This window comes from Xylona heveae, assembly GCF_001619985.1.
Source record: "Xylona heveae TC161 unplaced genomic scaffold L228scaffold_1, whole genome shotgun sequence".
NCBI classification, from domain to species: Eukaryota; Fungi; Ascomycota; class Xylonomycetes; order Xylonales; family Xylonaceae; genus Xylona; species Xylona heveae.
The window spans coordinates 573,885-598,012 of NW_017264193.1; the positions used below are offsets into that span (position 1 = coordinate 573,885).

The window sequence follows — 24,128 nt, forward strand, 5'->3', positions numbered from 1 at the left end:
GCGTGATATTGCGTATAAAGTCTAATTAATTCTCGACATTTGTTTCTACTATTGATTGTAAATGCTGCGGGTATCATTGTAAAGTCTATTAATAGTCATATGTCATCTTCCCTAATCAAAGCGCGGGCCCGGGTTAAGTGAAATAACTGGGACACAAAGAAACCCTAGCCCTGAGAAACATTTTCCTCATCGAAGCCGAGCCGCGTCCGGGGTTGATTGTAAAGAATTAGGGATGGATAATGATGCTGCATTGCTGCCTCCAAGTCGGTGGAAGAAGCAGAGCCCAAGTCCAGAGAGCAATAGAAGAATAGAGAAGATAAGAGAGGAGAAGAGGTGTCAAGAAGGATCAAGGATGTGTTGGTGTGGTGCTCTTTCTTCCCTTCCCTTCCACAAGCATCGTCAATGCGCATACGGCGCGGGTGGAAAAGGTGCATGATCTCCCTTCCGGCAGATTTTGCATACAGCGTCTTGAGACAGACTCGGCTGTTTGGTTTGTTTTCGCTGATGCCCAGGCGGGCACGCAGGCCGTGCGAGTTGCGTTCAGGCAAATCAGGGGAATAGGGGCCGCAGTGCTGGGCATGATCCGATATGTAGTCCCGCCCAGTACATATAGACTCGACACCCGCGGAGGAGATCCTTGAGCAGCACGCCGCAGAGGATCTGGCTTGCACAAACAAAGGAGGCGAGTACTCCAATGCTGTCGCTGCTGAATCAACAAACGTCCCAAGGTTGCATCAGGGCCGATTCCTGCTTTCGATAAAAACTTTGGACGTGCGCTTAAAACGGCTTGGCAACTTTCCTGGGCTCTGCCTGGCCCGTTACTGGATCCTTGAATTCCTTCCAGCTGGTCGGATACATGGCATTTCCTGCCTCTGAAGTAGCCATTATGACGCCGAGCTTGTTGCTTGCTGTGGAGAGGTAGTAGTTTGATTGGTCTCCGAGAGAAATCTATAGTTTCATCGAGGTACTCGTTAGCACGTCTACCTTTTCTATGTTCCACTTCTGGTCTGCTCCGTCTAGACACCAAAGGTATCTGAAAACAATGGAATAATAAAAGGCGTAATGATGCAAATAACGTACCACTTGAGCCCTGACAATATCTCCCGGCCGGAACGACTCGAAAATCTTGACGCGGTCTTTTTCCGTGGCCCGCACATCCTGCACGCGGATCAAGCCCTGGAACTCATCCGCGCAGACGGATTCACCAATGACGAGAATCGCAACGGTGGCCTGGCGCGGCGTGATGCGCGTGACGCGGGCGAGGACTTCTGCGTCCACGCACGGAAGGACATTCGTTGCGGCAATGGGTGCGCTGGAGATGGTCACGGTTGAAGCGTCGCCAGAATCGGAGCTCGTCACGCTTTGGATTCCGGCAATGGAGGCGAAAAGCTGGGACGACGAGACGTAGGTTCCTGGTCCAGGCTTGTGTTTGGACAGCGGACCAAGAGGTTGGCCGGGAATTGCAAGAGATTGTGTTGACATGGTTGGTAGGCTTGTATGTGTTTCTTGAGGTTGAAAGGTTTTCCCGTATGCAGAAAGAAATCTTGGAGGTGATTCGAGAGTGAGATGTGTCGACGTCTAAAATGTTGATCTAGCTCAATGTTGTCGGGAATAGAGAGTAAGAGAGCGCTGTGTTGGTCCCTGTAAAATTAAAAAAAATTTAAGTTGAGATAGCTCTTTAGAAGTGTGGAGTGTAAAAGAGGTTTACTTTCATTGTGGAAGGGAATGGTCCCCGACAGGCCGACTCCCTAGCGAAACACCCCACCTTCCCTTGCTCCCAAAACAACTCGAACTTGTTTGAATCAACCCGTAGTAACCCATTGACAAGTGGTTTTGTCAGGATGAAAATATAGATTCGAGAATCTTTAGGCAGCCGCACAGATGCATGACCCCATGTCCAGCGCATTGCAACAGAAATTATAGTTATACAATCTCTATTGTTGCTCAGTATTCCTACCCATCTACTGCCTCCAGTACACCCATCAAAGCATGGAAATATGTCCATGTCGTCGCCATTGACATTGTCAGGAATCATTTACTCAAGCCAGTCCTGTAGGATAGCCAGGATAGCTATTGCGTTGATACCGGGGAGATCAACCCATACACGATTGGAAATGGATATCTAGGCAACCAGCAATGCAGCATCTGCCTCGAGAATTGATTTTTTTTTCGTCCATTTTGCAATTGTTAACTTCATTGAAGACATACTCCGTAAAAGCCAGCACGACAGTCCGACCCGTCAATGTCTGTTCATGCAGGGGGTCCTGGCATAGAACGTCCCCTCAGTCAGGACAACGGTCGTATACAGGAGCAATTTACTCAGCGAGACCCACCACAACACCACACCTCGACCAAAGTCCCGGGCACAATGCCAGGGATGCGTGCCGTTGCAAGAAAAAGCGGGGTGACCGAGGACCTTGAGGTCATCGGGGGCAACTGCTTCTTGCATTTGTATGAAAAGGGGGTTGACTTCTTCTACTCTGTATATCGAAAGGAGGCGACTTACGACTTGCGATTTGCGACTTGATGTACTACGTAGATATCTTCTTCGGCAGTAGGTTCGCGAGTTCACAGCGCATAAGAGCTTTTGTGATATAGCCTCGGGTCCAGGTACAGGTAAACAATTGAACTTTCCTGCTTCCTGCTTCAGCATCAAACGAACTTTCTATTAACATTCTACTCAGTCGAGACAACCAAAAAAATCGAGACAATCCAGGTCGATACAACGACAACAACAACCAAACACACACAAAAAGAAGAAAAGGAAGAAAAGGAAGAAAAAGAAAAGAAAAAGAAAAGAAAATAAATATAATAAAAAAAATGTTGCAGAGCAAGATCCAGCACGCAGTCCTTCTTCTCCTGTGCGCTGTCCTCGCCATCAATCTGCACATCTTGATCCTATGGATATTTCCCAACCCTTTTGCGCAAACCACTTCAAGCGGATCTGACTGGATGCCCATTATTCTGGCGAGCCTTGCTGTGCATTTCATCTGGCTCAAGGCATACTTGTATATCTCAGAAGCAAAGGGGCTGGATCCGTTTATCAATGTTGGCATAACGTTTGGTGCACCATACGTGGCGGGTTATGTGCATGGATATGTCACTGGATATCTCGAGAGCAGGATTAGGTGTGCTGCAGTTGCATATTAGCTCGTTGCAGTATTGTCAGAAATCTAATATGGCACAGATGGGCGAATCAAGGTCAAATGTGCTTGGCTGTCAAGACGATCTAAAATAATGAGAAGAGAGCAAAGAGATCTCCATTGCTACCCCAGAGGAGTTTACAATATCATCTGCGGCCAAAGAAAAAAACCTCGACAAGCAAGTTATAGATACGGAGTAAAGATATCAAGAGCAGAGAAGCTGGGGTTCAATAAAAGATAAAAAATTGTGTGAGATAAAATATAGGATATGAAGAAGAAGAAGAAGTAAAAGAGCACCAAACTCCAATATAGAAATCCCGGACACACAGTCTTTCCAGCTCCAGCTCGCAAGCCACAAATATCAAAAGCAAAAGCTAAGAAACACGCTGATTTCCCCATATCATGCAGCTCATGTGACCGCTGCGACATTTCGCACTCATGTGCTGTGCTGAAAGTAAACCCCAAGTACAAGCTTGACCTTTTGTACTCTCGTCCGATTGATACCTTGACCATTGACCGCCGCCTTCCCGAGATAGAGTGGAATAATGTGAGATGGTATGATTCTGAGAACCCGATGACTGTGGCGACCCGACACCTATATCTGCATCGTACGCAGACGGAAAAGCTGAAAGAAAAACCCTTATGCGTAAAAACAGGAAAGCCTTGGTAAAAGCTAGAGAAACGCGCATGCGCCGAGTGTGCAAGGTCTTTTGGCCAGTAAGACACAAGGACCAGATATTCGAAAATATAACATAGAATATAAAGCAAAGAAAGGGAAGAAATGAGCGAATGATGAAGCAAAAGATAGAGTAAGGGGGTAGTCGCGATATCAATGTAAAGCAGTAAATGAAAGGAGAGTAGATGGTATGAGTGCCACAAAGTTAAGGATCGGTACGTATCGCATGGAGAAACGTAGGGTAGAAGAAACTCTTCAACAAGCAGCGAAAAAGCCACCCTAAATCAGCCCGTGGTACAATCAGCTCAGAAATAGGTAGATGCAGAAGCTTGGATAGAGTCCCAAATGATAACGATGCACCGCCTGGAGAAAAAGGAGAATAAATGGACTCCGATAAACGATGAATCCCATATTCACATAATCGAGTATCGTCAATATGGCAAATTCTCAAGGGTATCGTTGATATCTCTCAGAGGGCCGCTTCATCGACTGCCGGCCTCAAGCTGTCCTGGTGTAACACTTGACTCGCCGCCGGCATTATTTTGGTGCTGGTTGGACCGCCCAGGAAGACGCAACTGGGGCATGGTCGGTCGAGACATGTTTCTGAAAGGATTCGACACTCGAGGCATCCAGCCTCTGCCAACATTATTTGGAGAGGTGTTGGTAGGCGCCTCTGTACCGGGCACCCGTTGGGCTCGTCTGGGTCCACCTTCTGGCGTAAAGAAGCCGGTTCGGCCACGTCGCTGCTGCTGCTGCTGCCCAGGGTATCGAGCAGGCATGGACGTTGGTCGGAAGAATGCTCCTCGTGCACCTATCCAAGCAGACTGGGGCGGCAACGGCATATTCATTCGCGAACCGCTCGTTCCTTGGTGCCGCCGGCCAGACCGATCAGAATCTGCCGCTTCACCTTCGGGGCGAGGTTTCGGAGTGTAATAATCGGCCTTGCACAATGGACAGCATGCCCGACGCGAGGTCAACCAAGGATCAATGCAGCTCGCATGGAAAGCGTGACCGCAAGTCAGACCACGAATCTCATCATCGTCGTTCAGAGTATCGAGACAGATGGCGCAAGTGTCGCCAGGAGTATTTACAAGGTCGGGCGGGAGGGCGGTGTGGATATGCTCGTCTTCGTCGTCGTCATCATCTTCTTCAATAGTGCCTTGAGTGGTAATCGCGCGAGGAAGGTCTCCGCCAGTGCTATCTACAGTTTCCTGTCTCTCCAATGCATTTGTCTTCTCACCAAGTGCCACTTCGGTCGAATGGGCGTCTGCAGTCTTTGATGGGCCATCAGCCACCGGTATCGTGGACGACGAGGGCTCTGGAACGCCCCTGGCCGTTTGGTTCTCGGAAATGGACGGTGGTGCTGCTGGTTGAGCCGCATGCTCTTGAGCAGGAGAATTGTCCTCGTGGACCTCGCCGACTGTGCCGACTTCTTTGCGGATGCTACCAGCTCGGCTCGGTGGTGCGTCGATGCCTCCAGTAGACGGCAGGCCAGCGGACTCACGAGAGGAACGCCAAGTCTTGTATTTGGATAAAGGGAATCGCTCATTCACTTCATCCATTGTCATCAGCTTCTTCTCTCGCCGACGGCGATGCGGGCGAGGAACTGGGCCCATATCGATAGGATCGGCGAATTCATCGGCTCGGGCTTGACGGTTACGCTGATTGTATCGGAAGCAATACTTGACTCCGACAATAATCCTAAACCACCAAGTATCAGATGCATGCTTCCTTGGCCGAATCAAGCACGTCCGCCGTTGCCACTCACCATAAGTTTGTAAAGACGACTCCGAAACCCAGCGCGACAAAGAAGAGCAGAGGAGAGCTGCTTCCACCTCCTCCGCCGCCGCCACCACCACTACCACCAGTGGAGGTGGGACTCGGTGTGTTCGTCGAAGTCGGAGTCGACATGGTTGTGATTGTCACAGTCACTTCAAGTAGGAGAACGAGAAGGGTGATAAGTAAGATTATCCTGTTTCACCGGGAATTGCGCGACTAAGGGGCAAACGGTGATGGCTGAATCGTTGAAGAATGCCCTCGGTATAGTATCGACAAGTTGAGAGTCGTCGCAGTCGAGTTCATGAGCGTCGAATGGGAAACCCGCGATGATAGGGCTTACGACTTGGGGCGATGGCAAGAGATAAAGTCGCCGCAGTGCTGAGTCTCACAAGACCTCGGAAGTCGAGCAGATCCCTGTAGAGCAGAGCTTCTCTAGATGAGAAGAACCATGAGCAATCGGCCACTCTCCCCAACGCAAAATCGACGAAACGGTGAAAGATGCCGGCGTGGATAATGAATGACTGCAAAACAAAAGCAGATCAGAAGCCGACCAAGGAGATTTGTGATCGAGGGGCGTAAGGTAAGACCGCCAAGGAGCAGACGAAGTCAGGGCCAAGGGTGGCTGAATGGGGGAATTGAAAGAGATGGTGTGGGGTCTGTGCCGGTCGGAGGGCTATGGAAAGACGATATGGAGAGAGAATCGTATTTCTAAGGTGAGGAGAAAAGGTATTGGATACCTGACTAGAGGATCCTACCAAAGGGAGTATAGAGGAAGAGAGCGCCGGATGGAGGGGGGCAGGAAGCATTAATTTAGGGCCAGAGGGTGAGAAAAGGGAATGGCTGCAGTCTGTTCAAGGGGGAAGACACACACCAAACCTTCAGCCGAGCAATGAAAGGCGTATCAGTAGCAACCGGGGACCGCCTGGTGTAAGAGCGGGAACAAGATGCGACTCCTGATCTTTGTTTATTCTGTTGATGAAGATGCGTTTGAATGATGATAAAAATGAGTGGTATTCAATGGAGAAGGTAGAGTTACTTTGGACGAGGTTGATCTCTCTCCACTGTCTCTTGGTCACGCGCTCCACTGCAGTAACGCCAATTTACTCAGTAGGACAGTAGTACAGTGACGTTATGGTTTACGTTACTTATAAAGACCGTCTATTCCAAAAAGCACGGCAGGCCTCAACGGTTGAGAGCTGTTGATCAAGAAATTTATTCAATTACATAGGCAGCAACCTTAAAAGGACCACATCGATGATGACAATTATCTTAATCTGCTGATGGTGAGCGTTCATCATGAAAGTAATGACCGAAACCGGATGTCACAGTCGAAATCTCGCCTGCGCCCGTCGAGAATGAAAAGGCACACATTTCACGCACGCGTGTTCCCTAGCGACGACGATCAGGGACATGATCTTATTAGTGTCCGTCCAGTCACTCCGAGAGAGGGTCCGTCAACCTTACAGCACTTTATGAAGCACAGTTGGAAAAGTCATCTCGAAACTCTCTTGATGATGCGGTTCAAATTTGACTCAACAATATATCTGCTCACTTGTCCATGATAAGCTTCGTAGACCAAAGGTATTGGGTACCAACGCTATAGGAAGGTGGATGATTCAGTGGCAGCACTTCTAGTAACGAAGGTAGATCCAGACCTTGTCCATTTCCCTTGCGCTATTGCTCCTCCTCTTCCGTCCCTCACCTGCCCTAACAACCTTACGGTCGCATTGTATTCGCTCTCGCTCAGCCGCTCCACCGAAACCTCGGGGCTAAAACACGCCGGAGCAACAACGTAGTGCCATATTCTGCACCCATGGCTTCTTCAACTTCCCACCTTCGACGTCAGAGACCAAGGAAATTGTGGGGAAATCCACAATAGATGGCTTGGCTTTTCTCCAGACTGGAGAAAAAAGGTTGAAACCGATGGTGAGATTTCTCAGATCGTTTCCTTATTCTGCATGCAAAGTTCACTACAATCTCCCCGAGTATTTGAGGAGGGCTCCAAGCGCGGGTTGATGTTCCGGGGCCTGCAGTAGTAGAGTTGGCGTCGCCAACTTGACGACGCTCCAAAAAGCCTCAATGAGAAAGCCCAAAGAGGCCGCCCAAGAAGCACAGAGGCGAGGGACGATGGAAAGGAGAGCTAACCTGGAGAGGTATAAAGTTGACTCTCCTTAACTTCCTACTTGTTACTCCTCGCTGCCCTTGGGGCTAAGCTATGGTAGGCAATGGTGCACTCTTAACAACTTGCTCAGTCGCATTTGCATTGAAATCCTCTCCAAGTCTTTTCTGAGTGCAATCCCTCAGTACAATGGGCTCTGAGTTTTGCTTGTCTATTTCCGCGAGAGGGCAGCCTTCGAACGACTTGTAGATATCTCTTTCAGTACGTTGCCATTCATATGGTAATGCATCACATCCTGCACACCAAGACTCCTGCATGCAAGATGAAGCTCGGGGAGCCGGGTCAAGGCTTAAGTTGGATTACACTGTCGTTACACAAGGCCATATCAGATTTTTTTTATCTCGTAAAACTTTTCCTGCATTTGTATCCCTATCATATTTTCTTTTCCCCCCGGTCCAATGATCTGTGTTGTACTCTGCATACAGGTCAGCCCCGACCCAATTGTTTGCCAACGCACCTCACTCACCATGTATTAAATATGCACTGCTAATGTCGCTCCTTGTGTATATACTAACATTTCCTCGTGTAAATAGCAATGCCTATCCATTATCGCATCGATCATCTCAAAAAAGTATATATACACTACACCGCCTTCGCTTAATGGCATAAAGAATGTGGATTTACCTCGCCCGAATCAGCTTCAAAGCTAAACTTTAGCACCCCGAACGCAAGGCTTCATACTACAACCTTAAAACCTTGGGATCTGGCTCTCAGACACCGGAATCTCCGACTGCGAACGCTAGAGGAACCCTACCCATTTCGAACTTAAAATATTTATCCCTACAGTAGCAATACTTTCTCTGCCAGTTTACACGTTACACAATCTAATCTACTTTGTCCACCATCTCAACGCCTGTACGTCTTGTCTCACCTCTGCAATCCTACACTGACCTTCCATTCTGCATATTGTTTCATGTGTATCTATTATCATGTAAACTCACCCATTTATTGAGCACACAGGTCTTTATTAGCAAAACACGCCAGCAAATATGGCAAACGCTGGTACTCCGAATCCGGTTGTCTTTTTCGACATGTCGCTAGGTGGTATGTCACGTTTTCTGTGTACAATTGTATCGCATTTTGCACTATTATTTTTATGCCATTGATCCATATTATTACGCCCTTGATATCCTTTACGGTTACTCAACGCAAGTCTCTTGATATAACTCATTTCTTCTAAGCCGGTTCTTTCATTCATTATCGCCTTTAATCCGTTGTCCTTTCCCTTCACCTTTTATTTTGCCTCTCTCCTTTTCTTTCGGGTTCTTTTATTACTTTTTGCCCTTCTTTTTGTTTAATACTACACATAAACACTTCCTCAAAATTACCCACCGCGTAAACCTGTTTGGCATCCAACAGCATGATTTCACTTACCAACAATTTCTTTGCAAGGCGAGCCTCTTGGTCGCGTCAAGATGGAACTCTTCGCGGATACTGTGCCCCGCACCGCTGAGAACTTTCGACAATTTTGCACCGGCGAAACCAAGAACGCCATGGGCCGACCGCAAGGCTACAAGGGTGCCCGGTTTCACCGTGTCATCAAAGACTTTATGATCCAAGGGGGCGACTTTTTGAATGGCAATGGTACCGGGTCGACATGTATCTATGGCACAAAGTCTTTTGCTGATGAAAATTTCGTGCTTCGGCATGACACTGCTGGATTGTTGAGCATGGCGGTAAGTACTTCAGTTTATTTTACTACTTATAACCCCTCTATCCTTCGCCGTAGACAAACACCAAAAGAAAAAAAAAAAGCAGAAAGGAAATTCAGGCTGATACAAGTGGGTTATAGAACTCCGGTCCCAACACAAACGGCTCCCAATTCTTCATCACGACAACACCCACGCCCTTTCTCAACGGGAAACACGTCGTCTTTGGCCGTGTCATTGATGGCATGGACGTTGTCCGCAAGATTGAGCACACGCGGACGGGACGCGATGACCGGCCCATTCAGGACGTGACCATTGCTCAATGCGGTGAAATGTAATTTTGTTTATTTTAACTCTATTTCATCATACACCATCCTGTTCCATCTTTGAGACGATACAGCAACTACGAAAAAGCAAAGAGAAAGAAGAACGGCATCATGTTATTGGCGCGTATAATTGGGCTAGCAATGTCAAAAATCTTCATGTACCAAAAACTAGAGAATGAGAAAAGAATAACGGTAGCGCAGTTCTTTATAAACAAGGATTGCAACCAGTAGAGAATGAAATATCACATAGATAACTGAGCCATTGAGTTACAGTACTTAAATAAGGATTAAAATGGATCTGCTCGCTGGATGAATATCTGTATCCTTGAAGGCCAAGCTAATAGGTATCGTGGTTAATGGGCGCCCGAAAGGGAATAGCACATTCATTGAAAATCCCCGGCGCGGGAATGACGATTTTGGTTTGGGTAGTTGATTTGCCTTACGTACTCCGAATAACTGCTCGCAGTTAAGTGACTTAACTGAAAGCTCAAGGGGCCAAGGCCTCGGTTCCGGTCCGCCCCTCAAAACACCCGGATGTAGCTTGACGATTGGTAACACTTTCTGCACACACAAAATCGAAATCAACGAAGCCACAGCATTCAACAGAAGGAAAATTGACGGCACGAGGATGGAGTAAAAGGATTGACTTTAGCTTCATGAGACATCAAACCGTCCATTCGCAATGAACTCGATTGGGGCTGGACTTGTCAGTCGAGGTAATGTTTATGTCGTGTGGCTTCAGCCCGAGTGGTACATGTGAACACTAGGCTGACGTGTTGCTTTGTGCGCAGAACACGGCCTGTTATGGAATGAAATCTCGACCGCAGCATTGCGCGCAGAGCTTCTAAGAAGAGATGGACCAGACGATCGACCGTCCTGCGGCTCCAATGAGCCTCGGGCTGCATACAATCTCCCAATGCATGTGGTTGCTCTGGTCATCATTCTTGTTCTCAGCACTGGAGGTCAGTATCATTGAGCCACCCGAGAGTCCAAAGCTGACATGCAGGCAGCATGCTCATTTCCACTGATTGTTCGCCATTTTCCTCAGCTTCATGTCCCCCGCCGTTTTCTTTTCCTGTCACGACACTTTGGCACCGGCGTGCTTATCGCAACAGCCTTTGTACACCTCCTGCCCACTGCTTTCCAGTCAATGACGGACCCATGCCTTCCAAAATTTTGGAATGAAGGCTACCCTGCCATGCCTGGATTTATCGCGATGATATCGGTGCTACTTGTGGTGGGAATTGAAATGTTCTTTGCAACGCGAGGAGCAGGCCATGTTCACGGCGACGAATACGATTCTCTACCTCCCGGCCAGACCCGGGAAGAGTTGGCTTACAAGCTCTCAAATGGTATCTCAACGCCCACAGAATATCATCATGCGAACATAAATGTTTATCGCGAGGCGGATTTAGAAAATGGAGAGCCCGGTGAGGCTGTCGTGCTGGAGGACATGTCAAGCTCATCTCCGCCGAGGTCGCAGCCCAAACCCGCCAAGCACAGGAAATCCTCTTCTTCTGGTGGGCAGTACTACACCGATGATCCTGAAGACGATGGAAATGATGAAGAAGACGGAGAAGATGGAGAAGACTCGGACCTGGACATTCGCGAGCTGGATCCTCTGGCTGGCGAGACTGGCCATACTGGTCATCAGGGACTTGGACGAGGAAACGGCGGTCAGCTAAATTATTCCAATTACGGCCAAGACGATGGGCAATTTTATAACAACCGCTCTGGCCCCGAAGTCGCACATGGGCATGGGCATTCGGCAGAGGAGCAAGAAGAACGAAAGATGCTGCTACAATGCCTTTTGCTTGAAGCCGGGATCTTGTTTCACAGTGTGTTTATCGGCATGGCTCTCAGTGTTGCTACCGGCACACCATTTATTGTTCTCCTAATTGCCATAAGCTTTCATCGTATGTCTCACTCTCATCCCGTGGATTTTTTTTCGGCCCTTCTTTTCCACTTATGCTCTCGTTTTCGACGCCGATTACGTTATTGACAATCTCATGCAGAAACGTTTGAAGGACTCGCTCTTGGTTCGCGAATCGCTGCGGTCAAAGCACTCAGCCTGCGCTCTCCAAAACCATGGCTCATGGCCCTTGCGTACGGTACCACGACCCCCATTGGCCAAGCCATTGGGCTTGTTGTCCACAATCTGTACGACCCCGCCAGTCAGACGGGCCTGCTTATGGTCGGCATCATGAATGCCATTAGCAGCGGCCTCTTGCTCTTCGCCGGTCTCGTTGAATTACTTGCCGAAGACTTTCTCTCGGATAAAAGTTATACCACTTTGCAGGGAAGACGCAGGTTAGAAGCCTGTGGATCGGTTGTCGGTGGCGCGATCCTCATGGCTTTGGTCGGGGCTTGGGCTTGAGTTGTTTCTTGAGTCTCTCTTCCTCACTCCGCCTCTAACTATCGTGTTTCATTCTTTCTTTCCCAATTCCCTGCGCCTTTTATTTCTCGTTACTTTTTTTTTTTCTTTCTTGTCCCCATTGAAATGTAAATTGGTTACTTCCGTTATGCAATCCCCCGGGGCCAAGCTTGTTATCAACTTTCTTTCTCCCGTGTCGTTTTCAATTAGGCCCGTTGGAGAGATTGACAGTTCATGTTCCCATTTGCATTTACTAGGCGTTTTGGAAATATATTGTAGTCTGCTCTTGTATTGAAGATTCTTACAAATTTAACAACCATTCTCTAACTGAGAAGATGATGAAGGTGTTGCGGATCTTTGAACGGTGCAGCTAGTTTCAACCCTCATGTCAAAATGTTACTTATGTATATTTGTATGATTTCAATGTAGATTTTATGTTACTCTATGCAGCATGGTTGGTAGCTCGATAGCACTACTGCCTTTTTTACAGCACAGAGGAAGATTGAGGTTATTTTTCGAGGAGACATGCAGAACCAATGCGTCAATGAATGAACTAGATGTAATATGACAACCAAGCTCGGAATAAACAATAAATGCCTAATAAATGATCAATGCTAAAAAAATATAACCAAAGCCTATATAACCGCTCCTCTTTCACTCCTCACAGCTCGTCGTGAGTCTCGGGCTGTTCTTCAGTCTCTACCAGTCCCTCGGGTAATTTTTCCTTCTTGCCTTCTCCGAGACGAATGGCGTCTACCCACTTCTCGACCTCTTCATGGCCATAGCCCTCGCCGACATATCGGCGGAACCAAGACCGTCGTCCGTTGAGCGCGATAAGTTCAACATCGCTGTCGGTGTTTACTGAGAGGGCATCCCTGACTCTCACTGCGTCCGCATTGTCAACGGGCAGCGCATAAAAGGGAAACAAATGCCCGTGTCTCTGCTTGTGCTTGTGCGCTACTTCGGACAAGCTTCCGAGAGCGACTGTTGCGGCTTCGGGCAAGACGGTCTCGGAATCCTTGACAGCAGGCACCAGAGCCAAGATGCACGTGCCGGTCTTGGGCCCCAGACAAGCCTTTCGCAATTGCTCTGACGTTTCAAGTGTAGGGAGAGGCTCTGGAGCGTCTGGGACGTCTACTGGCTTGGGAGCATCACTGGGAGCCGCGCCCGGTTCGGGAGACTCTGTTGGCACACTGCTCTCTTCCAGGGTAATGGACGTGGCTCCTGCGACTTCATCGGCAAGGTGCGATGCCGATGCGGATGAATACGCGGCGGAGTCCTCAGAGGCCTTCTTTTTCGCTTTGCTCTCGTCTTTGGCTTTGTTCGAAGCCTTGGCTTTCTTTGGAGCAGGGTCCGGATTCGGCTGGGCAATCTGGCTCAGGAATTCAGTTATAGGGCCCTTTTTCATCTCGCCGTTGTATACGATGGCATCTTGTTCTCCGCCGGGGAGAAGAACAAGGGTAGGGAAAGAGGACACCCCAAAGGTGGATACTGCGCCCTTTCCCTTGTTTCGAATCTGCGCAAAATTAATGTTGCCCAGGAAGTCGACGGCCAGAGCTCGGATTAGAGCGCTGGTGGTGCCTTTTTCTGTAAATAATATGGCCTTTGCGGATGAGTTGCCCTCCTTGAGCCAGCTGTCCAATGACTTGTCGCCTATTCTCTTCACATGGTTGGGTATCCGATCCACGACGGCGTCCACGATGGCCTTGGCGCTTCGTGCGCCCATGTAGTCTTCGACTGACGGTCGGCCAGCCTTCTTTGATGGCACCACAATCTTTAGGGAGGGGAAACCTTGGATTCCCATGCTTCCGCAAAATGCCTGATTCGATTCATCGTCGCAGTTCACTGCTGCTACCTTTGCGAGACCTTGGAGGTTGCGCGCAGCTTTTTCGTATGCGGGTTTGAGGTTCTGGCAATGTCCACACCAGGGTGCGTAGAATCTGTCATATGAGCATTGATATGTAGTCGCATCGAGACGGAGAAAAAATGAATAGCTTACTCTATAATCTGCAATTAGAATGGTTAGCAATTAACTTGTACAAGGGAGGCAGAGTGGTATTCCGGAAGGGAAAGCTCACAGAGGTGTGGTTAGATCTGGCAATGAGTTGATCGTAATTTTTCGCATCAACACGAAGCACGGGTGAGGATTTTGTGTACAAGGAATCAGCAGAAGCAGGCAGTGCGAGCAGGAGAGCTGCGGCGGCGGCCGTCCATGAGAGGCCTGCAAACATGTTGGCGCTCTACCAAGCAAGAACTGAGCTATGCTAGCTTAGTGAAGGAGCGCAAAATGAAGCTCCAAGAACAAAATTAAGAAAATGTATAATTAATTAGAATAAACCAAAAAAGATATCTAGCTCAAAAATAGAAAATTCGATATAGTAAAGAGTGCAAATATGTACTAGTGCTGGTCGTGTGAGAAGAGGTTTATGTGGCAAGAAGAAGAAGGCGAATTATTACTGTTTATGTCTCCTGTTGGCTGTCCAATCTGAAGCTCCCAAGGTGAGAGCGACAGCCCAAAATGCAAAAAGTGGGGTGCTGGTGCCCCGTAGCGCCTCCGACTCCCCGCGTCATACCCGTCGAGCTATACCAAGAGCTTCCCTGGACTCTATCACACGGACTTCATTTCCCCTCTTCTATACACAATTTTACTTGAATAATTCACGATACTCCTTTTTTTATCTTTTCGTGTATATTAAAGGAATTTATTCTACAGCTTGTACAATAGTACAGGCAACAACACGCCAGAAAATGGCAAACAACATCCCCCAAAGCTTAAAAGCTGCCGATATTTCTCGCTTTGCCCACCGTGCAGCTCAGCTAGAAGCTGTCAAGCCAGTCGTTTCTTATTGGTGTATGTACAATCGAATATCTTCATCTCTCACATGAGCTAATTCAGTGTGAAAAGGCGATTACTGGATCGTCAATCAGATCCTCTCCAAGAAGCTGCACAATGCCGACAGTGAGAGCTTAACCTATACGACAACGCTCATGGATAAGCTCGAACAAGTACGATTCACACTATTAAAAAGGCTGCTGCAATGGAACATTAACTAACGGGCTCCAGACCAAACAAGCAAATGCTGGAAATGACGCAATTACCGACGATGTCGCTGGCCAGGCCTACGTTGAGCAATTCGGTCTCGAGACCTTCCACCGAGCGGATAATGCGATGAGAGCTGACAAAGCCACTCGGTGCGCAACACATGCAGTTTCATAATACAGAAAAGATATACTGACTCGCTGGTCTCTGTAGACAAACGGCGGACACCTTCCAAGCCGCGGCGACTTTCCTTGACCTCCTCCAAATTTGGGGTCCCGCCGACCCTGAAATGGCGGCCAAATCCAAATTTGCCAAATATCATGCGCTGCGCATTGCCAAGGCTATCAAGGCTGGCGAGGACCCTAACGCAACAAATCCGGCGCAAGAACCGGCTCCAGAGGCCGAGGCACCAGAGCTTGACCCCAATGATCCAGAGGTGCAACTCATCAATGGACCCTCCTCCACCAAGCCGCGGCAACCGTCTGTGGTTGAAATCCAAGACGAAAACGAACGCATTGAGCCTAAGCTTGCTGCTCAATCAGTGCTCGATGAATCGCTTCATCCATCTCGTGATGCTTCAAAGCCACAAACCCCCGTTCCTGGCCGGCAACCTTCTATCCAAGAAATCCAAGACGAAAATGAGCGGATCGAGCCACGACTTGCGGCCGAATCATATCTAGACGAATCTCTACATCCCTCCCGCGATGCATCAAAGCCACAAACACCTGTACCTGGACCAGGCCCTTCGGTTCAAGAAGTTCAGGACGAGAACGAACGAATTGAGCCGCAGCTTGCAGCTGAGTCATACCTCGATGAATCTCTTCATCCGTCCGAGGCTGCCTCTAATGCGCAATCACCATCGAAAGGTGGAAATGACACAATGGACACCAGCCAAGATGGATATTTCCCTGCCGTCCCCACTGAGACGGCTGCTCCAAACCTGCCCAGTGCACCAGCAAGCAAACCAGGAGCTTCCGCGGCACCACCTTTTCCTGAACCACCATCGGGCTTCTCTGCAGCTCCACCGACTTCGGGTCGTGGTCCAACCTCTGCTCCGGCACCATTCCCTCCAGCGCGACCTGCAGACTTTGACCCGACCACTGTCCCTGCGCCAAAGCATGGCTATGCCGTCCCTGGCGCACCTTCTCTGTCACAGCCTTTGGCACCGCAACACATTCCGCCGACTTCTGCCGATTACTATCGATCGTATGGTTCTGGACCTGGTGCAGCTGCAGCTCAGCCTGCTCAGTCGCAGACGTCCGCAAGCTCTGGCCCGGAAACATTTATTGCCGATGAAGAAGCCATTAGCAATGCGCAGAAACATGCGCGATGGGCCATTTCTGCTTTGAACTTTGAGGACGTAACGACTGCCGTCAAGGAGCTGCGTGTGGCGTTGAAAGCTCTCGGCGCGAGGTAATCCTTTGTCAATGCAAGGTCTTAGGTTGAGACGAGGGTGAAATCGCTGCAACAAACCTTTTTTGTGTAGCCTCATTGGCGATTTATATATGCTTGATTTATCACTGGCCTTTTTATTTTTCTACATCTCTGACATGTGGTTTTCATTTTCTCACTTTTATACCCAGCCAATTCACGTCAAATTGTAATCTACACTCTTCTCTTTCAATTTTTTTGTCCCTTCCTGTCTCTCTGCCGGTCCATCCATGTCAGCGTTCCTTTGCCTTTACCATGACTCAGCTTTGAACAACCATGTACTCTCGAGCAGTATATTTGGCGGCCATCTCCTCCCCTTTTGCTTATTCAAATAGTCAAGGTTTTCTGGTTTCCAGTCGATGGATTTTCTTTACAGCTTGCACAAGATTGATCACACGTAACTTATATTCCTCTTTTGCAAAAAGCAATGCACTTCCTTCTGTCATTTCGTCCAAATAGGCAATTGTTAATTCCAAATAAACGATGACAATAAATTCATTTTTTCCCCTTTCAAAGTTTTTGACCTAGAAATATTCCCTCCGGCCTTTCTTTGCCTGTGCTGCTGATCCAATTGCTTTCGCCTCTTGCTCACCGACGACCGGCTGGGCCTGCTGCTGCTCCTGCGCCGCATCTCCACGAACAGCTGCTTGCCTCTTTTCTGCCGCTGCCTCTTTACCTTCTACCTCTTCCTCTGCGTCGGCCTTATTCGCCCTCGATCGCCAAAGCGCATCTTCTTGTTCAATTTCTTTTAATACTGTTATTTATCAACATTAGCAATCTTTTTCTTCTCTATCCTTCCCAGACCCCCTTCCACCACTCCGCTGACATGTGTCCCACGGGGGAAGAAAAGAAAGTAGAAACTTACCCTCCTCCCACTCCCTCTCCTTGACTTTATCCCCCGTCCCCAACAATCCTTCCACATCCACCTCTTCGCCCTTTTGCACCCGCTCAATGACTTCCCTGAGCAACCCGATCCGCGCTTCCGACCTGCGCGTGATCGTCGCATATTCTCTCCGCAACGCAATCATTTGGATCGCTTGCGACCCGATCAGTAGGAATATCACAATGTAGAACGTCGCTGGATTCCATTCTTTTTTCTGGGAGGCTGCGGTTGCGTGACGACCGACAGTGGAGGTTCCTGGTTGATCATGACGACGACGGCGCAGGAATGATGGGATCAGGGATGTCCAGATTGAGGGCTGGGCGATGCGCGGGAGGGAACCGGGTTCTGGTGGAGTTGAAGCCGAATGTGAGGAAGAGGAGGAAGAGGAGAACGATAACGATGACGAGACATTGAGGTGGGAGAGAGATGTAAAGGTACGCGTGCGTTGGCGGCGAAGGGTATGTATAGTTGAGGGATACAAAAAGTCGAGAAAAGGCGCGCCGCGAGATGCTGCGGCGGCGGATCGGGCGGAGGAGTGGATGGAGGAGCGGATGGAAGTCGCCATTGTCGATTGAAAATATGGAACACTGTCGTGCGTTGAGAGTGTTGAGATAAAAGAAAGAAACGATAGTGGGATTTTGTTAGAACTTCACGGTAAATAGGACAGGTATGGAGCAATGGAGTTAGGAAGAAGATAGCTACAGGACAAGCTTGAGGACGGAGGAGGAAAAGGTGGTTGATGCTCGATGCTCCGCGGCAGGGTGCGGTGGACGCACGGACTAAGTTTGAATAACTAGAGCTAATACCTCCGTACGTGTGGTTACCCGGCTAAGCGCATCGTCATGGCCACAGGTTGGAGCTCGGGCAAATGGGCTGGATGGGCAGATGTGCGGGACAGTCATAGAGCCTCCTGATAAAGAATTTGAGGGCGCTTGTCTTAGAAGGTTATACGATGTATTATGCAACACGACATTTTTTTGTTTTGGAAAATGTTGATGATATAGAGGACTCGTCCCAGCATTGAAGTACTAGCTAGGCTGTCGTCGTCGAACAAGATGATATACGTAAACAAAAAACATTGCAGGCGAAAAAGAAGATTCCGTTAAACTCCACAAGTTTAATCCCTTTTCTGCCAATCTCACTCTCTTTGAGTTTATCACCTAAACATCCGACTGAACATGCCGCCGGCGATGCTCCGTGCCAGACCGCCGGTATTGAACGCGGTCGAGGCCAAATTCGATGCTTGACTGAACTTGTCACAGCGGGAGAACGCAACTGTGTTGGTGATTGTAAGGACCAGAGCAATAACTAATTTTAGACTGTTAGCATGTTTTCGTTTGCTTTGTTTTGAACTGGCTGGCAAAGGGCAAAATAATAGAAAGCAGCCTGAAACAGATCGTGTAGTAACACAGCCGTGCGAAACCAGAAACAATCCAGAATAAAGAGTAAATAAAGGGCGCTCTCACCGACTAAGCTCAACCAGATAACCTCAACTTTGACAATCGCCACAATGGCCAGCGCTACCCACGCCAAGGGCTGGAGGTACAGCGCCCACCAGAAAAAGCGGCTATCTGTCGCATTCGTCCGTCGTTCATTTGGATCAGAGCTTTCAAAGACCCAATGTGAGTCGCCCGACGACGCAACTACTTCATTCCACCATCTTAGTCCCACGAGCCGTCGGCCCGCAATGTTTTTGAGGTAGTAAAAGTCCATGGCGAGCGCGAGGATGCATAAGATAAAAACGAGAACACTAGATTGGAGATATGTTAGTTATAATGGAGTTCGGTTTGTTGCAGATTTGATGTGTATAAGCTCCAGATTTGTATTGTATGGCGTAGGGGGCAGGAAAAGTTAATGCAACGGATTTGGCGATGATTTTAGAATATTTGAGCATCTTTCTTCACGAGACGGGTCGCTCGAGATTCATATATGAATATCTCAAAGTCGGAAACTCTCAAAGAAAGCGCAAGACGGCAATAGCAGAAGGTGACCATACAAATTATCCGTAAATAATAGTCCGAGTAGGTAAATCAATACACTTGCTATGATTCGTACACAGTCAGTCAGCGGATATTCAGGGAAAGTACACATATCCCGATTCAATCGCGCATTTATTCCGCCACTTCATCCAACCCCCCGCTCCACCCAGAAACCAAAAAGAGATGAAGAAAAGCCTATACAAAGCAGATGCATAATCGACATACCTATTCTAAATCCTAGGAAACATAACAATGTAATGGGATGCGAGCTGAGGCGCCAGCTCAGCGTGCCAGGCGCCGGGTTGTCCATAGTTGATAATGAAAAATGATCTGGCGTCTTATGTAAAATCAAATTCTAAGTTGCGAAGCTGATTCAAATTGTCATGTTATTGCAGATTAGGCGTCAGAAGGTTTCATTATGAAGCTACCGTTGCAATTGCGTCGTAAGGCAGACTGTCGTAGCTCCTGGACCCTTGTCGTGTCTCGGCATTTTCCGCTATGCGCAGCTCCCGCGGCGCGCGAACATGGCCAACTACGCAACTCTTCCTTTGTTCATCGTGGGGCAACCTTGTGAAATTGTATACAGCACTCGAACCATAACAAAATCACCAAGTCATAGAATTGATACCCGCTTTCATTTGTCTCGTTTTCTTGCTATCTGGGAACTGTATCTTTCACCATGTTCAAGAAGGAGTAAGTCTCGTTCTGTCTGCCAGTCACCAGCTAAAGGCTCTATCTGATACGATCTACAAACCTCACCTCATATGACACAATTCGCATACAAGTATTGAGATCTAATGAATCTCTCAAAATAGTATCAATCCGGCGAAGAAGACCAAGGTCAAGTCTTCGGCCCAGCGTGCTCTCCGGTCAAAACTATGCGACTCATATCCTCTTCTTGCGCCATATATCGATGAGATTATTCCGAAAAAGTCACAGCTTGATGTGATGAAACTGTACGTCAATAATTTTGACATTTTCTCCTCACGTATATTTCATGTTGTTTAATGGAAATGCGCCTTGGACTACCCATACTTTGCCGCCGTTCGTGTTTGAGCTAATCACGTCCCGTCTTGTGAAACCGCAGCCCCGACTTTGCAACACTCTACTCCCTCGAATCACATCCTCTTTTCGTCGAGATTGAGAAAAAGGGCGCCGACGACATTTTCCTTCCTCACCTGAAGCTCGTTCATGCTTTTCCGCACTGTTTCAAGCGCGTCCAGATTGACCGTGGCGCGATCCGTTTTGTCCTGTCTGGCGCAGCGCTCATGGCTCCTGGTTTGACGTCACCTGGCGGACGGTTACCGCCAGCTGAAGAGGCTTTGAAGCCTGGGGAGGTCGTAGCTGTTGGCGCCGAAGGAAAAGACGAGATTTGCCTGATTGGTATCCTGAAGATGGGCACGGAAGAAATGAAGGAGAAGAAGAAGGGAGTGGTTATGGATGAAGGACACTATCTTGGTGATGGACTATGGAAACTGAGCGTGGAGTAATTGGTCTGTCATTTCTTTTTGCTTGGCTCAGCCATATGACGTTGAAGATATATCCTAGCTGCGGCTAGACGAAAGCCGCCGATTTGCATGAAAGATTATGAAAGAAAAGTTTTGTTCACACGTATGATGCCACTTGCAAAATCAATCAAGTGAGAAGGGGAAAAATAGAAAATAAGAGTCGATACATGACTTGGGCTTGGACGGTGTATTGCTATTGTGATGTTGTTTTTAAGTTGCAAGTGAAACTATTGAATGCCATCTTAGTATAGGATATGGCTATATGATTGTACTTGGATAGATCATTGTTAGAGAAGATCTCACTTTATTTTGATTACATTTTATATTCTTGTTATTGCTTCTTGTATGTTCTGACGAATGCTAGATAAATCATTTACTTTGGCTCTCATCAACTGCCAACGGTTTAGTCCCCGCTTAGCTTATCGATAAGAGGTGATGCCATGGCGCCACTCGACACCTTAATCTCATTAATGAACTCCAGGTGCAACCTAAATAATAACCCACAATCTCCAGCCTTCCCCACAATCATGGTCTATTCATTGACCTAATGGACCAATCCTCCTCTTGTGTCCTAGCACACAGTCTGTTATAGTTGTCTTGCCATGTCGTCAGAACAACATGGATTGTTTTTGTCCCTTCCTGACGAGGTCATCCAGAGCATTTTCTGGTTCGTGCCGGCGGAGTCACTTGCTTCAATTCAATCGGTCTGCAAACGATTTCGCTATCTTGCAATCGAACCCATATTATGGCGACATCTCTGCTTGACTCGGTTTCGATACTGGGACCCAACGCATTTGATCAAACAGAAAAGCGCTTGTCCAGTGGCTCAGGTTGACTGGAGACAACTTTTCGTCGAGCGTGCTTTGCTTGACCGCAAGGCCACGAAGCTACTTGATAGCATCCTTGCCAGTCAAAAAGGCCGGATTGATAAATTTCAGGCAATAGTCAACCTAGGATATGGTGCCAAAGACACTTTGTTACAACACTTACATGTCAGCGAATCCGCCGAAGATGTGCTCGCAAGAAGGTAAATCAGACAAAAGCTATATCCCATGAAAAATATTGACAAATAAACGTCGCAGATATTACAGTAGTGCGGTCCTCGGATGCTTGCATCGGAATATTGCGATCCAGGAGTGGTGTAAACTCAAGGAGGGTCAGCATGTCACTCTCGACCGAGCCCTCGGCGCATTTGACATGTTCGTGCTAGAAGACAGGGAGGGTGATCTTGAGGATGTAAGTGAGCATACTTTTACCCTATGAAGCTGAATCATACTCACGCAAAGGAAGGTGTCCCATGCCCTCGATGCACTGGCCGAGCGCTTTCGTGAACAAACACCGGACCTCGATAGTCTCTCGCCCCGCGCCAAAGCAACACAGCTGGCATCTTTCTTACGAGCTAGAGGATTTATAGAGGTACCAGAGGGCCGCTACGACGATCTGCAAAATAGATTTATCGGTATAGCACTACTCGGACACGACCATCCTTCTTTACCACTTATATCGGTCGCGGTGTTCTGCTGCGTGGCGCAGCGGATAGGATTGGATGCTCGACCATGCTCATTTCCATTTCATGTTCATGCAATGGTTCTCCCTCCAGCCGGCCAGACGCTTGATGGAAGACAAATACCCTCCAGCCCAAGCTCAACGCAGCAAGCAACGTACGAGGATCCATGGAGAGTCTACCCTCCATCAGCAGGACAGACGCTTGATGGAGCATCATTACTCGCTGGCGGAAGTTCAGCAGCGCCTCAGCATCAGCAAATAATGTATCTGGATCCCTACAGGAGTGACTCCGAGGTGCATATCCGCGAACTCGAGAGTCAGCTCGTGGCAATTGGTGCTGAACAGTCAACCTATCCATCACTTCTCGGCGACTCGACCAACTCTGAAATGGTTCTAAGAAATGCGCGCAACATTATGAAATCCGTGCAGGACAACCAGCATCTGGCGCTCACACGACAACACGCACATCGACATCATCATCTTACTCCCCCTCCTCCACCCGAAGACTTGAAGCCATTTCCAGACCTCGAAGGCGCATTCTACAGCGCGTTATGGGCCTCTTTATTACTAGGCGTCATGACCGACGGTCCCCAACAGCTCGCTGCAGCCTCCCGTCGACGACAGTACTTGCCATACTTTGTTGAGCATTTCGTCACGCATTTCCCGCACGACGTATCCCTCTTTGAGCGCTACATCATTCCGCTTTTCCAAAACTTGTCCGAATATCAACAACTTCTCGAAGCCACCCGAGTCATGCGAGCAGGCGACTTGATTCCCAAAAAGATCATTGCGCGATCAGGACTCGAGGGGCTAAAGCTCCCCCGATATAAAGTCGGACAAGTATTCAGACACAAGCGCTACGCTTACGAGGCCGTCATTACCGGCTGGGATGCCGAGTGCCGTGCAGCAGAACACTGGATGCAGGAAATGGAAATCGATCGTCTTTCTAGAGGTCGCTATCAGAGCTTTTATCACGTTTTGTATGTCCCCTTAAGTCTTCATAACTTTTTTTTTCTCCCTCCTCATCTTATCTTTCAACCTGTTCTTCCTCGTCCGTTTCTTCCCGTCCTTTCTCCTCGTCTCTTTGGCCCGTACCCCGTCCTTTTTCTTTCGTCCGCTCCGGCTATCTCTTCTCCTTTTTTTTTTTTTTTTTTTTTTTTCATATCTCAGTCATATCTTATAACGACTCGAGCTAATTCATGTCAACAGAGTGGAAGACAAAAGCGTGCGATACGTCGCCGAGGAAAATATGCAAATCATCACACCCGAAGTGCCGTATTCCTTGCTCCCGCTCGCAGGACGGTACTTTAAGCGCTGGGACAAGGAGAACAGGGTCTTTGTGAGCAATATCAAGGATGAATACCCGGATGATTAAGTTTAGTAACCGTCTCGTCTCTTTGGTTTTTTTTAAATCTATTCCCTCGATTTGAGTATGTAATTTTATTTTGTAACTTATTTTTCTTCTCTTCCTTCCTTGCTTCTTTTTATGGTTCATGACTTTCTTTTTACCTATGCATTCCTGTGCCATTTCATCTTACATGGTGGACCAACAGTCAAGTGTCCAGTCTCTTGAATCAAAAACCTTTTCGATATCACAAGGTTATATTACAATTCAATTCAACCAGTCCAGTCCAGTTCAGTTCAATTAAAATTCA

At 48.1% G+C, this 24,128-nt stretch overlaps 11 protein-coding genes across 11 annotated transcripts; 5 read left to right on the plus strand and 6 right to left on the minus strand.

Moving 5' to 3' along the window:
* Positions 1-777: 777 nt before the first annotated feature.
* Positions 778-1,482, minus strand: L228DRAFT_264486 (hypothetical protein; the record flags this gene model as incomplete). The annotated part of the gene is made up of 2 exons (XM_018334585.1): positions 778-948; positions 1,081-1,482. 2 exons carry the CDS (start codon positions 1,480-1,482, stop codon positions 778-780), a joined length of 573 nt encoding a protein of 190 aa, XP_018191611.1.
* An 801-nt stretch (positions 1,483-2,283) lies between these two features.
* On the minus strand, positions 2,284-3,191 carry L228DRAFT_4082 (hypothetical protein). Its single transcript, XM_018336567.1, has one exon. It carries the CDS (start codon positions 3,054-3,056, stop codon positions 2,532-2,534), a length of 525 nt encoding a protein of 174 aa, XP_018191612.1. The 5' UTR covers positions 3,057-3,191; the 3' UTR covers positions 2,284-2,531.
* A 1,110-nt stretch (positions 3,192-4,301) lies between these two features.
* Positions 4,302-5,730, minus strand: L228DRAFT_264488 (hypothetical protein; the record flags this gene model as incomplete). Its single annotated transcript, XM_018334586.1, has 2 exons — positions 4,302-5,520; positions 5,588-5,730. The coding sequence occupies 2 exons, from the start codon at positions 5,728-5,730 to the stop codon at positions 4,302-4,304; spliced, it is 1,362 nt and encodes a 453-aa protein (XP_018191613.1).
* Positions 5,731-8,416: 2,686 nt separating this feature from the next.
* L228DRAFT_216146 (hypothetical protein) lies at positions 8,417-10,013 on the plus strand. Its single transcript, XM_018330108.1, has 4 exons — positions 8,417-8,632; positions 8,738-8,821; positions 9,170-9,453; positions 9,570-10,013. The coding sequence occupies exons 2-4, from the start codon at positions 8,767-8,769 to the stop codon at positions 9,762-9,764; spliced, it is 534 nt and encodes a 177-aa protein (XP_018191614.1). The 5' UTR covers positions 8,417-8,632; positions 8,738-8,766; the 3' UTR covers positions 9,765-10,013.
* A 378-nt stretch (positions 10,014-10,391) lies between these two features.
* On the plus strand, positions 10,392-12,289 carry L228DRAFT_242460 (Zinc/iron permease). Its single transcript, XM_018331442.1, has 3 exons — positions 10,392-10,714; positions 10,763-11,668; positions 11,768-12,289. Exons 1-3 carry the CDS (start codon positions 10,669-10,671, stop codon positions 12,127-12,129), a joined length of 1,314 nt encoding a protein of 437 aa, XP_018191615.1. The 5' UTR covers positions 10,392-10,668; the 3' UTR covers positions 12,130-12,289.
* Positions 12,290-12,506: 217 nt separating this feature from the next.
* On the minus strand, positions 12,507-14,553 carry L228DRAFT_279309 (thioredoxin-domain-containing protein). Its single transcript, XM_018335675.1, has 3 exons — positions 14,205-14,553; positions 14,126-14,133; positions 12,507-14,066 (listed from the first exon to the last, which is right to left on the minus strand). Exons 1-3 carry the CDS (start codon positions 14,355-14,357, stop codon positions 12,788-12,790), a joined length of 1,440 nt encoding a protein of 479 aa, XP_018191616.1. The 5' UTR covers positions 14,358-14,553; the 3' UTR covers positions 12,507-12,787.
* Positions 14,554-14,874: 321 nt separating this feature from the next.
* On the plus strand, positions 14,875-16,583 carry L228DRAFT_235177 (DUF605-domain-containing protein; the record flags this gene model as incomplete). The annotated part of the gene is made up of 4 exons (XM_018330696.1): positions 14,875-14,977; positions 15,032-15,132; positions 15,191-15,318; positions 15,380-16,583. The coding sequence occupies 4 exons, from the start codon at positions 14,875-14,877 to the stop codon at positions 16,581-16,583; spliced, it is 1,536 nt and encodes a 511-aa protein (XP_018191617.1).
* Positions 16,584-16,627: 44 nt separating this feature from the next.
* L228DRAFT_257559 (hypothetical protein) lies at positions 16,628-18,216 on the minus strand. The gene is made up of 2 exons (XM_018333995.1): positions 17,463-18,216; positions 16,628-17,351 (listed from the first exon to the last, which is right to left on the minus strand). The coding sequence occupies exons 1-2, from the start codon at positions 18,043-18,045 to the stop codon at positions 17,122-17,124; spliced, it is 813 nt and encodes a 270-aa protein (XP_018191618.1). The 5' UTR covers positions 18,046-18,216; the 3' UTR covers positions 16,628-17,121.
* Positions 18,217-18,404: 188 nt separating this feature from the next.
* Positions 18,405-19,864, minus strand: L228DRAFT_257560 (DUF846-domain-containing protein). The gene is made up of 4 exons (XM_018333996.1): positions 19,685-19,864; positions 19,477-19,522; positions 18,947-19,230; positions 18,405-18,788 (listed from the first exon to the last, which is right to left on the minus strand). The coding sequence occupies exons 1-4, from the start codon at positions 19,767-19,769 to the stop codon at positions 18,637-18,639; spliced, it is 567 nt and encodes a 188-aa protein (XP_018191619.1). The 5' UTR covers positions 19,770-19,864; the 3' UTR covers positions 18,405-18,636.
* A 161-nt stretch (positions 19,865-20,025) lies between these two features.
* L228DRAFT_242466 (PUA domain-containing protein) lies at positions 20,026-21,155 on the plus strand. Its single transcript, XM_018331443.1, has 3 exons — positions 20,026-20,152; positions 20,275-20,415; positions 20,547-21,155. Exons 1-3 carry the CDS (start codon positions 20,139-20,141, stop codon positions 20,947-20,949), a joined length of 558 nt encoding a protein of 185 aa, XP_018191620.1. The 5' UTR covers positions 20,026-20,138; the 3' UTR covers positions 20,950-21,155.
* Positions 21,156-21,444: 289 nt separating this feature from the next.
* Positions 21,445-24,104, plus strand: L228DRAFT_257562 (hemimethylated DNA binding domain-containing protein). The gene is made up of 4 exons (XM_018333997.1): positions 21,445-21,994; positions 22,050-22,203; positions 22,258-23,453; positions 23,683-24,104. Exons 1-4 carry the CDS (start codon positions 21,570-21,572, stop codon positions 23,846-23,848), a joined length of 1,941 nt encoding a protein of 646 aa, XP_018191621.1. The 5' UTR covers positions 21,445-21,569; the 3' UTR covers positions 23,849-24,104.
* The last annotated feature ends 24 nt before the right edge of the window (positions 24,105-24,128 follow it).

Bases quoted from the DNA above. Each gene is read 5' to 3' on its own strand.
- L228DRAFT_4082 (XM_018336567.1), bottom strand. From the start codon at position 3,056: ATGCCAACATTGATAAACGGATCCAGCCCCTTTGCTTCTGAGATATAC.
- L228DRAFT_216146 (XM_018330108.1), top strand. From the start codon at position 8,767: ATGGCAAACGCTGGTACTCCGAATCCGGTTGTCTTTTTCGACATGTCG. The intron at 8,822-9,169 runs GTATGTCACGTT...TTTCTTTGCAAG, and splicing joins TTTCGACATGTCGCTAGGTG to GCGAGCCTCTTGGTCGCGTC. The intron at 9,454-9,569 runs GTAAGTACTTCA...AGTGGGTTATAG, and splicing joins CTGGATTGTTGAGCATGGCG to AACTCCGGTCCCAACACAAA.
- L228DRAFT_242460 (XM_018331442.1), top strand. From the start codon at position 10,669: ATGCATGTGGTTGCTCTGGTCATCATTCTTGTTCTCAGCACTGGAG. The intron at 10,715-10,762 runs GTCAGTATCATT...ACATGCAGGCAG, and splicing joins TCTTGTTCTCAGCACTGGAG to CATGCTCATTTCCACTGATT. The intron at 11,669-11,767 runs GTATGTCTCACT...AATCTCATGCAG, and splicing joins AATTGCCATAAGCTTTCATC to AAACGTTTGAAGGACTCGCT.
- L228DRAFT_279309 (XM_018335675.1), bottom strand. From the start codon at position 14,357: ATGTTTGCAGGCCTCTCATGGACGGCCGCCGCCGCAGCTCTCCTGCTC.
- L228DRAFT_257559 (XM_018333995.1), bottom strand. From the start codon at position 18,045: ATGGCGACTTCCATCCGCTCCTCCATCCACTCCTCCGCCCGATCCGCC. The intron at 17,352-17,462 runs GTAAGTTTCTAC...GATAAATAACAG, and splicing joins GGAGAGGGAGTGGGAGGAGG to TATTAAAAGAAATTGAACAA.
- L228DRAFT_257560 (XM_018333996.1), bottom strand. From the start codon at position 19,769: ATGGACAACCCGGCGCCTGGCACGCTGAGCTGGCGCCTCAGCTCGCAT. The intron at 19,523-19,684 runs GTATGTCGATTA...TACGAATCATAG, and splicing joins TTTCCTAGGATTTAGAATAG to CAAGTGTATTGATTTACCTA. The intron at 18,789-18,946 runs GTGAGAGCGCCC...GTCTAAAATTAG, and splicing joins TATCTGGTTGAGCTTAGTCG to TTATTGCTCTGGTCCTTACA.
- L228DRAFT_242466 (XM_018331443.1), top strand. The intron at 20,416-20,546 runs GTACGTCAATAA...GTGAAACCGCAG, and splicing joins CAGCTTGATGTGATGAAACT to CCCCGACTTTGCAACACTCT.
- L228DRAFT_257562 (XM_018333997.1), top strand. From the start codon at position 21,570: ATGTCGTCAGAACAACATGGATTGTTTTTGTCCCTTCCTGACGAGGTC. The intron at 21,995-22,049 runs GTAAATCAGACA...TAAACGTCGCAG, and splicing joins GAAGATGTGCTCGCAAGAAG to ATATTACAGTAGTGCGGTCC. The intron at 23,454-23,682 runs GTATGTCCCCTT...TCATGTCAACAG, and splicing joins CAGAGCTTTTATCACGTTTT to AGTGGAAGACAAAAGCGTGC.